At 47.2% G+C, this 15,008-nt stretch overlaps 1 protein-coding gene across 1 annotated transcript in view; it reads left to right on the forward strand.

Moving 5' to 3' along the window:
- The window catches only part of LOC309816153 (uncharacterized protein), a gene marked incomplete at both ends in the record, with an annotated part of 198,396 nt that extends 183,808 nt beyond the window's left edge, over positions 1 to 14,588 (forward strand). Inside the window, 2 exons of the mRNA XM_082646810.1 lie at positions 2,182 to 2,730; positions 13,945 to 14,588. Coding sequence (XP_082502936.1) covers positions 2,182 to 2,730; positions 13,945 to 14,588 — 1,193 coding nt within the window. The remainder of the gene's footprint in view (positions 1 to 2,181; positions 2,731 to 13,944) is intronic.
- Positions 14,589 to 15,008: the final 420 nt, after the last annotated feature.

Genomic DNA, 15,008 nt, shown 5'->3' on the forward strand with positions numbered 1-15,008 from the left:
GTACTACGTTCTCATACAACCCACCTGTATCACAATCCTCTCCTCCAACACCAAACGCTGGAGATGAGATATGTATATAGACACTCACACTATATATATAGGACACACAGACACACACACACTATATATATATATATATATATATATATATATATATATATATATATATGTATCTCCACAACTCTCACACAAACACAGCTAACTTCAGCCATCGCTAAATACCTCTGTAAGAACCAGTCACGTGTCATACACACCACACTTGTAACACATTCTTGAGTAATGCCAGACCCGCTTTGTACAAACCACAGTAAACCACAGTCTCAGTAACCCATGTCAGGATTGCCAGAGAAAATATGGGCTATCCAGTTCAATTTGAATTCCAGATAAAGAACAAGTAATTTTGCAGTATCAGTATGTCCCAAATATTGTATGGGCCATACTTACACTAAAACTAAGTAAGAACAAATACTGCATGGGAATACTTACACTAAAATATTATTCTGGGTTTATCTGAAACTGAAATTTAACTGGGTGCCTTGTATTCTTGTTCGCTAAGTCTGGCAACCCTTATATACTTACCACCAGCTGATGTATTATATATTTATTGTAGTTTTGTTTAGTGTGTGTCTTCCCCTACTAGAATGTGCAGCGTTACCAAAGACTAGAACAATGGAAGAGTGCCGGATACACAGGAGTAGCTGCTTACTGAATCTTGGTGAATGAATGAATGAACACGCACCATAAATACAAGCCACACCATGTAATGAGGAAACGTTACATGTCCCAGAATTCCTGACTTGTGAACAGAAACCATGCACACAAAGGCCACAGACACAGATAGACACATCTGCACTGTGCTCCCCATGCCAACCCCACACTTACCACAGACTTAACTGATACACATCACTCACTCTTCCCACACACTCACAGTCACCACCGAGGCCTACATTACCAACTAGACAGTGAGAGAATAAGTATTGATTGGAATTAAATCCTGGAGGATCCACTGGGAACCACACTCTCAACTGTGTGTATTCACTGCACCTGACACGTGCCACACACTCAGTAAATATTTGTGGACAGAGGACTGATGAACCCACCCTGAGCCTTTCATTCCTCCCTCAGGAATCTCGAAGTCACAAGAGGATCCCCCTCGGCTTGGATCCACTGTGGTGGCCCAAGGCTGCAGCCCAGGGGCAGTGGAGGTCTCCTCTGCCCCTAAATACTTCTTCTGTACTTCTACTCCGCGCAAGCTCAGCTACGCTGGTAAGGGCGCGGGGCTCCTCAGGTGAGAGGGTGCTTGGCTGTGAGGCAGGAGGCACACAGATCCCAGGGAGGCTGAGAGGAAATCCAGGGTCATCAGAGGTGATGAGGGCTCTGTGGAGGAGCCTGTGCAGGATGGCTGAGCTGTTCCGAGGGCGTGGATGCCAGCTGAGTCTGGGGGGGCGGTGTGAATACTGCTACTACCATGGTGGGGAAGTCAAGGAGCAGGGTCCGGAAATGTCTGGGCTTGAGGTGGAGGGAAGAGGGACCAGATTAAGCATCTTCAGAGGAAAATGTAGGCTTTGTCTTTGCCTTTGCTTCCAGAGAAGGACAGAGTTCTGCATCATACACCTCCAGACTGAGAGCAGGACCATCCAGCTCAGGTCCACACAGCTCACACATACATCTGCCCTCCAGGCACAGCCCTTCTCAGAGCACACATAAACCCCAAGCACCACAGCCCCATTCCACATGTAATGCACCACCGATATTACCAAAATCACACTCCTTGTCATACACGCATCCAGCCGCATCCCTCACATACCACAGCCCTCACCACCATACTCCACACCCCTGTATACAGACACTGCTCCAGTATCCCCCCCACGCACATGAAAAGCCCACAGATGACACCAGATACACCGCTCCATCCTACGGCCAACAGACACCAAGCTCACGACATAGCTACGTCATGCAAATGTCCCTCTCTCGTCTACCACACCTGCTCCCTCAGCTTCCGGCACGGCCCATGCATGTTATTATGGTTTTAATTTCCTTTTTCAGCAATGCGGAGATTTCGAGACACTGCCTGGCCTACAGCACCCCTAGCCCAGGTTCAGGAAGAAGGGGAGACCGCTCCCCCATCACACTGTGTCTCCTCCTCACTCTCTTCACCCTGTAAGGACTATCTGCACCCAGACAAAGAGGAAAGGGGCATGAAAATATACTACATGCAGGTACAAGTGAACAAGGGTGTCGCTGTCTCCTGGAAGACAAAGAAACCCTTGGAGTTGCCTGAAAAGCAGCTGACGATAGAAGAAGTGACCCTTCCTGAGGATGCGTGCACAGTAGGCACTTGCCCCTCTGATGTGTTCACCGAAAGCCTCCTGTCTGACAGTGAGCCCACTGGGGAGGAGAAAGAGTATGAGGAAAGGGCAGAGCCAGGCAGCCCATCAGGGTCACCTGCCGTCGAGGAGAGACCCAGGGCCAAGACACCGGACTGGATGGTGACCATGGAGAACGGCTTCAGGTGCATGGCCTGCTGCCGGGTCTTCCCCACCTTGGAGATCCTCCAGCAGCACGTGAAGGGCGGCGTCCTGCAGGGCTTCAGCTGCCGTGTCTTTCATCTCAACATGGCCCAGTGGATGGGCAATGTGGAATCCGAGAGCACACCTGAGGAGGAGGAGGAGGAGGAGGAAGAGAAGCAAGAAGAAAAGGAGAATGAGGGAGAGCAGCCCACGGGGGAAGGCCCCAGCCCAAAGAGACCCCGCAGGCAGGGTCTTTTCTCTCCTTTGAGTTCCAAACAGCAACTGAGATTCATGGGACAGAAGATCCTGGAGGACGGTGTGGCCGTCCCTTGGAAGAGGTAAGGCTTGAGGCTGGCAGTCTTCTGAGCCTATGTCACGAGGGCCCAGAGGAGTCTAAGGGAAGGGGCCGCACACATGTGCTGGTTTACCTAATGGCTCTGCAGTTGCATCAAATGGGACACACCCAGCACTAACAAAGGCATTGACCTCTGTTGACGTAAACAAGAAGGTGGAGCCTTTTCCTAGGAGTTTTCTCAGGGTCTGCACGATGGACCTCAACTCTTAGAGGACGTACTGCCAGCAGCTCCTTCTCGGCAGAGAGAGCCAGGAGTGGTCTCAAGAGAGGACAGGGGCCCTTGCAGGACCAGAACTTTGAGGTCTGAGAGCCTTGGGCCTGAGCCGAGATCTCACCCTGACCACTGGACCGAGCCTTCTGTGACAAAGGGGAATATGAAAGAGAGTCACGTGGAAATGAGGTCCCCCGAGATATGGAAATGTTCCAGAACCTTCGTTGCGTGGTAGTTGATCTGGAGCCAAGCTCACTGTGGTGTGTGTGGCTCTGAGCATTAAGGCAATGCTGGAGGGTAACCCTGACCAGCAGAGCTTGGAGTGCTTCTTGTCTCTTCCTGTCCTACCTCATTTGTTTTATCCCTTCCAGGGAGAAGAAAGGACCCTCGGGAGAGTAGCAGACAGAATGCCGTGGTCTGAAGGAGGATGAAGGGACCGGCACTCAGTCTAACATCATATGACAATAGAAGCGTCCTATGCAATAAAGGGCATTTTCCAAACCTTTCCTGGAGCTTTTATTTAAGGACATTTTTCTATCTATGCATCTATCTGTCATCTACATCTGTATCTTTCAAGGTTTGTGAACAAGCTTTCACATAAGCACTAGAGACGTCCGCCAGCATTTTCCAGAAGAGGCCTGCAAATTGCTGGGGACTCCTCACAAATAGGGAACGGCCACAACCCCTGCCACACAGACTATGCGCGTGGCCCTCCTGACGTACTCCCACTCTCTCTCTGAATTTCCCAACGTCTGAGATGAGGGTGCTGGCTGGAGGCAATGATCACGTGCAGGCTGAATCTTCTCCAGATTCTGATTCTCTTCCTGGGCATATCGTCCTCAAGCACAGTCTCCATGTCCCTGGCCACACTGATCTCTCTCCTTCAGTCCTTCCCTCCCTCCCTCTCCTGCCTCCCAGTGCAGAGAATACTTTTTTGCATTTGAGACGACATTTATTTTTGGTTCACAGAATTCTCACCTGTTCTACTGTGGCCTCCGTTGTGAACATTCCAAAGCTGAGACTTTTCTGTTTTTCTCCCTCATTTCTGCTGAGTCTTTACCTTCCTAATGCAGTGAACTCACAGTGCCTAGCTGACTGGATGGGGAAAAAGATCCAGGGGGCAAAGAGAAATAATAAAAGAATATATCAGTTAATTTTTCATAGTGTTATCCAACTACATATTTTAAAAATTTTGGAATAATATTAGGAATCTTCTCTTTATAAAAAACTGAATTATCGGGCTTCCCTGGTGGAGCAGTGGTTAAGAATATGCCTGCGAATGCACGGGACATGGGTTCGAGCCCTGGTCTGGGAAGATCCCACGTGCCACGGAGTAACTAAGCCCGCGCGCCACAACTACTGAGCCTGCGCTCTAGAGCCTGTGCCACATCTACCGAGCCCACGTGCCACAACTACGGAAGCCTGCGTGCCTAGAGCCCATGATCCGGAACAAGAGAAGCCACTGCAATGAGAAGCCCGTGCACCACAGCCAAGAGGATCCCCCGCTCACTGCAACTAGAGAACGCCCGCTAGCAGCAACAAAGACCCAATGCAGCCCCAAATAAATTAATTAATTTTAAAAAATTGAATTAGTTTCAAGGGTACAATGTATAAAAGTACAATAAAAGCCCCCCTTCATAACCCCCCAACCCCACTCTCAAGATGGAATAGATATGCTGTGATACAATTTATAGTCGTAGTACTACTCCTCCTCCCACCACATCCGAAATCCTCTGAGCCAGGTGCAGCAGCTTCCTTTCACAATGCTAGGACCCGCCACAAGACACATGATAATCCCTTTGGACATTTCAAGGAGCGGCACCAAGGGAACAGTACCGGGGAAATGCCACTGACAGCTCAGAATATCCATGGCATTTCTAGAGCCTCGGCACTGCTCTTGCTCTGGGAATGAAGGTCCAAAAAGCACATCGGAGAATGTTCATAGTTGTAAACAAGCTCCACCTTTGAAACACGATCTACATAGAACCACATATACAAGCCTACACGATGGATGAAGCCAAGGTCTCCTCCATGATTTCCCTTCTGACCACCTTATTGTCTCCTCAACCATAAAAGGTGAACTTGAAACTCAGGACCTTGCCTTGTCACCAGAAACATCCAAGCTTGGATCAGTCTTTCTAAGACCAGATACTTGCTCTCTGAACTATTAGAGACTTGTCACATACACACAGGTAGAACAGGATTATTTCTATCTACCTGGGGACATGGAGTCTTTCACATTGCTCCTGATAAAACTCTCACAACAGCAAAACTTTACCTACAAAGGGTTCAAGCTATGACACTCCCAATTTCCACAAACCTCCTCAGCTCTTGTGAGTCACATGCAGCCAATTCCAGGAATTGGAAACATGGTTGTGAGGATGAAACTGACTTTGGGGCTCCCCTTGGATATGGTCTTCCAGACTTACCAAAAGGCCATTAAGAGGAAGGTTTACCCCACCTCAGGGAAACCCGAGGCAGTACTTGCAGTCAAGGGCTGGCCATGGCTTCTGAGCTACATCCAAAAAGAATTTCATACTGTACCTGGATCTGCTGAAGCCATTTCTGACTGTCCGAGAGCCAGCATGTACCGCTCCTCAACTGCCTCCATTGTGGATCATCAGTAGGGCTGTCAGATTTAGTACATAAAAATACAGGATACCCAGTTAACCTTGAACTTCACATGAATAATAAGTCATTATTTTTAGTATAAGTAGATCCTATGAACTATTTGGGGCATACTTATCTTCAAAATGTACTCGTTGTTTTTCAAACATTCATATTTAACTAAACAGCCTATATTTTATCTGTCCACCCTACTCAGCAGAAATGATGGAGGCTCATAGAGATCCAAGAGACGCCTCAGCGCCTCCTCAGCTTTTATTTCTACGTCCTGGACAGCGAGCACGAACCTTCCACTCCGTCATTGGCTAGAATGCAGGATATTCTCTGTTTTAGAGATTTTTCTACTTGTCATTGTTATTATCTTCCTTATTTTAAAGAGATGTTTATTTTTCCCCAAACTTAATAGCTCATCCAACAGTATTTCAAAGTTCATTAGACAATGGAAAAACAACATGGTTCTGAAAAGTGAAGGAAACCGCCTGGTGTTTAGTAAAGAAGTAGTAGGGAGATTGAAATAGCCAAACTTAATAAGCAGATCTCTCCAAGGGTATTTTCAGAGCTTGATACGCTCCCACACCCTGAAAATATTATTACATCAAGAATGTAGAACTGCTAACCAAATGTAAGGCTCCCATATGATTCTATCAAACTGAGGATGCTTCTTTACTAAGCAGTGAGCACACTTGCTGCCCCAGGGACCTTGGCAGTTGCAACGTAGGGCTCTTCCCTTTGGGATGGAAACAGCAAGTTTTCCTGTGGTCTACACGCTGGCCCCAAAAATACTACACTCCCAATACTTGTCAACTTTAAGTATTTTCCTACATATCTCCATTTTTCTGTTACTATTTGGGCTACATCCTAGACTTGACACTACATAAATTGCATTCAAGAAGCTATTTTTAAAAGTTGGTAGGAAACCTTAAATCTATGGCTTGCAGTCCCTGGCTTACTTTCATCCAGGTGCATAAGGGTTTTCAACAGTAGTCAGGTTAGTTACCCCGTATCACAGCCCCACGCTTGTGTCACAGATATAAAAATGGAACATGATATTTAAGGTTTTAGTTGCCAAATCATCAAGCCTCCCAGACAGAGGCAATAGAGCAAAATGATTACAGAGGCATGGATTTTGATTTGCTCCAGCGTCTTGGGCAAGTCACTTGGCCTCTGTATTTATTTGTACTTATCTGCACTTATCTGTCACTTGGGGGTCATAATTGTACCTGGTCCATGGGTACGCTGTACAAATGATCTGTAAAGTAGTTACAAGAAACCGACACAGAGTAAGCACTCCACAGACATTGGCTATTAGCTATTGGAAATAGTTCTCCGTGAAACAGATGACTTTATCAGTGGATGACTCGGTGGGAGACAGTGAATCACAGAATCACAGCATGTTGAAAGTGACCTAGTTCACACTCTTATGTGAAAAAAAGAAAAGTGTGCATGGGTAGAAAATGTCTGAAACTTTACACAACAAAGAGTTCATCATGTTAACTTGGAGGATTAGAATAAATCAGGAAAGGCGGAAAGAAAAACTTGAGTGTAATTCAATTTCTCTATCATTTGTGTTTCTACACTGAGACTCTGAATACACTGGAAGTGCAATTTTTTTTAATGTGGCGGGATAAAGGTTTTCAAGTTTTCCTGATCCATCCATATTATTATCTCAGAATTGCTGGCAGTTCTTGCCATCTTCGGATCTACACCCATGTGAGTCAGTGGGCCATTCTGGACGGAGGAGATAATAGAGCAGAAGTGAAGTGAGAGGAAAGGAGAGACAAGATTTTCTCTTTTCTCTTCAAAGAGGAAAGGTCTTTGGAATGGGAACAACTCACAACCAAACTTTGGGGAAAGGATGTGATGGAAAATGAGACAAACATCCTACCCCTGTGATGAGAAGGATTCCCTGGGCTGGATGGAGGGAGGTCACAGGTGGCTGGACAAGGAAACCAACTAGGGAGAAAAACACACAAGTGCAGGGCAAACACCCTGAGGCCACTCAGCCTGACTCCATGCAAACATGTGTCCAGCAGCCAGCCCTTCACCTCTGGCTCCCCAGCAAGACAGGTACCTCGGGCGTGCCAACTCATTCTGAGTCCATTATGCCTGGCCATTCATAAACCGCTGTCTAACGTGTGAGGAATAAACTCTCAATGTTTATGAGGAAACTGGGGAAGGAGATTGAAAGGTTACTTAAACGGAAAAAAAAGAAGTTCAGCAAGGCAGGATGGTAGAGAGACAAGAAAAAGACCTTAAAAGATAGAAAGGATTTGCCAAAGAAGAGAAAGAAAAAGAAATGATTCCAAATGGGTTAACCTGCAGCTGGGAAGTTAAGGAAGATTATTGATGGGTGAAGACTATGGAATAAAGTGAATAAAATTTATCCGAAATTGCTGAGAATATGGTAAGCAGCATGATTATCAAATTATGAATTGGCTGCAATGGCATTCTAGGGGGACACTAGGAAGGGGAAGCAAATGTTCCTGAGATGACAGTAGCAGGGGGAAAGTTGTTTCAGGGGAAGATCAGTCTTGCAGAGGGTGTATCAGAGGAGGGCAAGCGTGAGCAAGCAAGGAAATACTAAGTGTATACGGTTCCTTCACTGAGTGCACCCAGCCCCGCGGTCAGCCTTGAGAACAAGCAGGACTTCAGGTACTAGAGCTACATTTCAGTCATCAAGACTTGAGAAGACACCCTTAACTCAGGTCTTCTCTTCAAACTCCATCTTTCCTTCTTAACCTTCATTTGGCCTCTTCCCTTACCCTCCAGCTGTGGACTGAGGCCACAGAGCAAGATGGGTCACTAGTGTCCTCCATCCCCTGGCGACTGTGGTTCACATCAGTGGAGTACCAAAGGCAATAACCAAGTAACAGACACAAGAGTGTATGAAGAAGAAGAGATTCTGATAAGGCTTTCTGTGACAGTGTGGGCCAAGTCGGCTCTATATGGCCGGTATCACGTGAATTATGAGCAGCCTTAGGGGAGAAGTTCTCAAAAGGCAGAGCCTGGCTCTCTAGAGGCTCTGCGTGCTCACAGCCCACTCCAAGACCTCAGTTACAGCTTCGGCCCCCAATATCCCTCCCTCTGCCTGCTCACAGTTTTTGAAGTCTTCTTTCCTCCATATTTCTCTTGAGAGGTGGAGGAGGAAGATGAGCTTCAGGCCAGCTCAGACTCCCCTGGGATCCCAGCAGGATGCCTATCATTAACCTCCCACCTTCTAGGAAGCTCCTAAGATCTTCACATTTGGGGCAGTTCTCATTTCAGCTGTGCTTCAAATTGCTGGCTGGAGACGGCCTGTTGGAAGGTGGCTAAAAGCAAGTAGCAATCCTTCGGGCAGCCTGGCCCTTCTCGACTCTCAGACACCTTCAGGGATATTCTAGGAAATGTTGTTTGTTCTAGAGAAGGGAGGGAAACAATCCAATTGTCCAATAATGCTTGAATGGAAAATAAATGATGCTATATGCATGTGATGAAATAATATCAAACAGTCAAAAATCAAAGACCTAGATCTATATGGATTCACATGGATAAATCTTGAAAACATAATATTGATTGAAAGAAAATAAGATAAAGAACGTTAGATTGTGATAACAGGTATGTAAGTATTTAAATATTTAAATCAATTCAACATATTGCTTCTATATATATAGATGCAAGAAAATAAACTTTATCCAAAGAACACACTATTTACATTTAATATGCTCATTTATCTAGGAGACCCAAAAGAACCCACAGATAAACTAGCAGGAACTAATAAGACGGTTCAACAAGGCACACACATACAAGATCAATAAATTTTAAAAATCAATCAGGCTCCTCTACACTGGCGATAACAAATTAGAAACTGTAAAAGAAAATAAGAAAAAAAGAAGATCTAAAAATAGTCACAAGAGCCATATAAATTATTTAGAGCTAAGCATACGTAGAAGGCAATATAACTAACAAACTGAGTACGAACAGTTAAACTCCGCCCAACCCAAGGTTAGGAAAAGACTGTTGTTACTTTATGAGAACAGACCCTCTTCTTAAGGAGCAGATCAGTAAGTGAGAGTGAATCAAAGAAACACAGCATTTGAAAAGTCAGCTAGTCCAAGCCTCTTGATCGCACATACAGAAGCTGAAGCCCAGATAGGTTGAGTTACTTGCTAAAGGGCCCAATGTCCTGACTCAAGGACTAGCATTTTTCACTCAGTCGCAAGACACAATCAAATGCAGTACCTTGGAGAGAGATGGGGAAAAAATGAAGAAATCAATTATATAGTTCCTCATCTTTAAGTACAGAAATAGCTGTGACAAAATTACACGTATTGAGGGAAAATTGAAGTGCAGAGTTTAAAATGTCAATAATCCACAGGGAAACTGGAGACCATTTAAAATATTCATATTAAATCTCTCTAGAAAAGACATTAAAAGATGTCCAATCAAAATGTGAATTTTATAATAGACATGGTATGATACAATTTATAATAGATATGGTAGGAACCTTTCCCTTTCACGGGAAAGCATCGGCTGGGAAAAAGGAATTGTTCTTGAAAATGGGGCCTGTGCTACTGCAGACACTGTGCTCACCCTAGGTCCATCGAATGCACTGATGTCAGCACTGAGGTCACAGAATTCCGCTGTGCGCCTGGCAACCCTGCAAACATAACAGCCCTGGTGAGCACTAGGCAGTACTGCTGGTTCACTAAGTGGTACAAGTTTTTCAGCCATTTAGGAGACTTGACTATTTTTGTTTGTATTGAATCATTTCAACGGATTGCCCAAGAGCCAAGAAGGGCCAACCTGTAGGTAAGAGGAGGAGTTGGACATCTCTTGAGGCATCTTCTAAGGGAGATTTCTAGTTGGTACGATGGAACGGCGACAAAAGAGGAAACATCTGGAAAATGAAGAGTCCCAGGAAACTGCCGAGAACGGAGGAGGTATGTGGGGGGCAACTTGTCTGGGGCACATGGGTTTCTGCCAAACTGAAGCTTCTCTAGGAAGCGGGGGACTGAGAACGTGTCACCTGTGAAGCAGGGAGCGAGAGACCTTGTCTCACTGATGCTGCCGTATCTATCTGGAGGGCCCCTGTGGTGTGAGACGGCACAGAACGGCCAGATGCCCCCTGGGAGTTGGGAGGTCAGCTCCGCTGGTCTGAGGACTCTCTCCTGGGGCAGCCGGGCCTGGAGCTTTGTCGGACTCACAGCAGGCTGCATCCTGCTTGCACAGACCTAGAGGTGCAGCTTTTCTCAGTCCCCGATTTCTCTCTTATTCTCTTGGATCTTTCCCTGGGGTCATGAGGTGGGGGATGTGAAGGATGCAAGGATGCTGAGAGAGACCCATGAGTTGCTTGGCCTCTTTTACCAAAGTGGAAAGAGAAGCCCCATGAGTTGAAGGCCCTGTTGAAAAATATCTTGACAAGTGGAATGCACTTTGAAAGAAGATTGTTTGTCTAGGGATGGTGTCATATTGAAAGCAAGGAGGATTTATTCCTTCAACAGGAAGAATTTCCCAAAGGAGATCAAGGGAAGGGAAGGGTTTTCCAGAGACTGAGACCACGTGAGCGGGGGTGAGAAATGGCCTCAGGGTCCTGCGGGGAGCTCTGAGAGCCACGGGCCACGTGGTGCCTGCGTGCATTAAATGTAGGCGAGTAGCTTGCCCTGGGAGAGGGGTGGTCACCCCAGAGCTCCAGCTAGAGGCCTCTGCCCCAGATTAGAGCCCAGTAGCTCCTACCAGGCCCAGGGCCCTGGAGACTGTAGGATGGGCCCTGGGAATGGAGCTCTAGACAGCAGGCAGATTTCCAGGCAGTGGCTGGGACAGGCTGGGGAAGGCAATGACTGCCCCTGACCATTCAGAATATTTTGCTCTATGTTCCTGTGTGTGTGTGGGTGTGTGAGTGTGTGTGTGTGTGTGTGTGTGTGTGTGTGTGTGTGGTAGTGCAGAGAAGAGCGAGATGAATGGGGTTAGAGTGCTTACCAGATATAAAGTCTGCGTGGTAAAGTTCTTGTCACCCTGCCTGGACCTGGCTGACACTCGGTGTACGTAAGAGTGTATACAGAATTCTTGTTAGGGGTGTTTTATGAGACAGTAACTCATACACCCATGTACACTCTGATGCAGCAAAAATATCACACACCCCACATATAACTTCCTTATTAAACCACACACAGCACATGGAGGTATATACACGCATCCCTCCTGTACTACGTTCTCATACAACCCACCTGTATCACAATCCTCTCCTCCAACACCAAACGCTGGAGATGAGATATGTATATAGACACTCACACTATATATATAGGACACACAGACACACACACACTATATATATATATATATATATATATATATGTATCTCCACAACTCTCACACAAACACAGCTAACTTCAGCCATCGCTAAATACCTCTGTAAGAACCAGTCACGTGTCATACACACCACACTTGTAACACATTCTTGAGTAATGCCAGACCCGCTTTGTACAAACCACAGTAAACCACAGTCTCAGTAACCCATGTCAGGATTGCCAGAGAAAATATGGGCTATCCAGTTCAATTTGAATTCCAGATAAACAACAAGTAATTTTTCAGTATCAGTATGTCCCAAATATTGTATGGGCCATACTTACACTAAAACTAAGTAAGAACAAATACTGCATGGGAATACTTACACTAAAAAATTATTCTGGGTTTATCTGAAACTGAAATTTAACTGGGTGCCTTGTATTCTTGTTCGCTAAGTCTGGCAACCCTTATATACTTACCACCAGCTGATGTATTATATATTTATTGTAGTTTTGTTTAGTGTGTGTCTTCCCCTACTAGAATGTGCAGCGTTACCAAAGACTACAACAATGGAAGAGTGCCGGATACACAGGAGTAGCTGCTTACTGAATCTTGGTGAATGAATGAATGAACACGCACCATAAATACAAGCCACACCATGTAATGAGGAAACGTTACATGTCCCAGAATTCCTGACTTGTGAACAGAAACCATGCACACAAAGGCCACAGACACAGATAGACACATCTGCACTGTGCTCCCCATGCCAACCCCACACTTACCACAGACTTAACTGATACACATCACTCACTCTTCCCACACACTCACAGTCACCACCGAGGCCTACATTACCAACTAGACAGTGAGAGAATAAGTATTGATTGGAATTAAATCCTGGAGGATCCACTGGGAACCACACTCTCAACTGTGTGTATTCACTGCACCTGACACGTGCCACACACTCAGTAAATATTTGTGGACAGAGGACTGATGAACCCACCCTGAGCCTTTCATTCCTCCCTCAGGAATCTCGAAGTCACAAGAGGATCCCCCTCGGCTTGGATCCACTGTGGTGGCCCAAGGCTGCAGCCCAGGGGCAGTGGAGGTCTCCTCTGCCCCTAAATACTTCTTCTGTACTTCTACTCCGCGCAAGCTCAGCTACGCTGGTAAGGGCGCGGGGCTCCTCAGTTGAGGGGGTGCTTGGCTGTGAGGCAGGAGGCACACAGATCCCAGGGAGGCTGAGAGGAAATCCAGGGTCATCAGAGGTGATGAGGGCTCTGTGGAGGAGCCTGTGCAGGATGGCTGAGCTGTTCCGAGGGCGTGGATGCCAGCTGAGTCTGGGGGGGCGGTGTGAATACTGCTACTACCATGGTGGGGAAGTCAAGGAGCAGGGTCCGGAAATGTCTGGGCTTGAGGTGGAGGGAAGAGGGACCAGATTAAGCATCTTCAGAGGAAAATGTAGGCTTTGTCTTTGCCTTTGCTTCCAGAGAAGGACAGAGTTCTGCATCATACACCTCCAGACTGAGAGCAGGACCATCCAGCTCAGGTCCACACAGCTCACACATACATCTGCCCTCCAGGCACAGCCCTTCTCAGAGCACACATAAACCCCAAGCACCACAGCCCCATTCCACATGTAATGCACCACCGATATTACCAAAATCACACTCCTTGTCATACACGCATCCAGCCGCATCCCTCACATACCACAGCCCTCACCACCATACTCCACACCCCTGTATACAGACACCGCTCCAGTATCCCCCCCACGCACATGAAAAGCCCACAGATGACACCAGATACACCGCTCCATCCTATGGCCAACAGACACCAAGCTCACGACATAGCTACGTCATGCAAATGTCCCTCTCTCGTCTACCACACCTGCTCCCTCAGCTTCCGGCACGGCCCATGCATGTTATTATGGTTTTAATTTCCTTTTTCAGCAATGCAGAGATTTCGAGACACTGCCTGGCCTACAGCACACCTAGCCCAGGTTCAGGAAGAAGGGGAGACCGCTCCCCCATCACACTGTGTCTCCTCCTCACTCTCTTCACCCTGTAAGGACTATCTGCACCCAGACAAAGAGGAAAGGGGCATGAAAATATACTACATGCAGGTACAAGTGAACAAGGGTGTCGCTGTCTCCTGGAAGACAAAGAAACCCTTGGAGTTGCCTGAAAAGCAGCTGACGATAGAAGAAGTGACCCTTCCTGAGGATGCGTGCACAGTAGGCACTTGCCCCTCTGATGTGTTCACCGAAAGCCTCCTGTCTGACAGTGAGCCCACTGGGGAGGAGAAAGAGTATGAGGAAAGGGCAGAGCCAGGCAGCCCATCAGGGTCACCTGCCGTCGAGGAGAGACCCAGGGCCAAGACACCGGACTGGATGGTGACCATGGAGAACGGCTTCAGGTGCATGGCCTGCTGCCGGGTCTTCCCCACCTTGGAGATCCTCCAGCAGCACGTGAAGGGCGGCGTCCTGCAGGGCTTCAGCTGCCGTGTCTTTCATCTCAACATGGCCCAGTGGATGGGCAATGTGGAATCCGAGAGCACACCTGAGGAGGAGGAGGAGGAGGAGGAAGAGAAGCAAGAAGAAAAGGAGAATGAGGGAGAGCAGCCCACGGGGGAAGGCCCCAGCCCAAAGAGACCCCGCAGGCAGGGTCTTTTCTCTCCTTTGAGTTCCAAACAGCAACTGAGATTCATGGGACAGAAGATCCTGGAGGACGGTGTGGCCGTCCCTTGGAAGAGGTAAGGCTTGAGGCTGGCAGTCTTCTGAGCCTATGTCACGAGGGCCCAGAGGAGTCTAAGGGAAGGGGCCGCACACATGTGCTGGTTTACCTAATGGCTCTGCAGTTGCATCAAATGGGACACACCCAGCACTAACAAAGGCATTGACCTCTGTTGACGTAAACAAGAAGGTGGAGCCTTTTCCTAGGAGTTTCCTCAGGGTCTGCACGATGGACCTCAACTCTTAGAGGACGTACTGCCAGCAGCTCCTTCTCGGCAGAGAGAGCCAGGAGTGGTCTCAAGAGAGGACAGGGGCCCT

The sequence above is a fragment of the Mesoplodon mirus genome, assembly GCF_964341445.2.
Source record: "Mesoplodon mirus genome assembly, contig: SUPER_14_unloc_4, whole genome shotgun sequence".
NCBI classification, from domain to species: Eukaryota; Metazoa; Chordata; class Mammalia; order Artiodactyla; family Ziphiidae; genus Mesoplodon; species Mesoplodon mirus.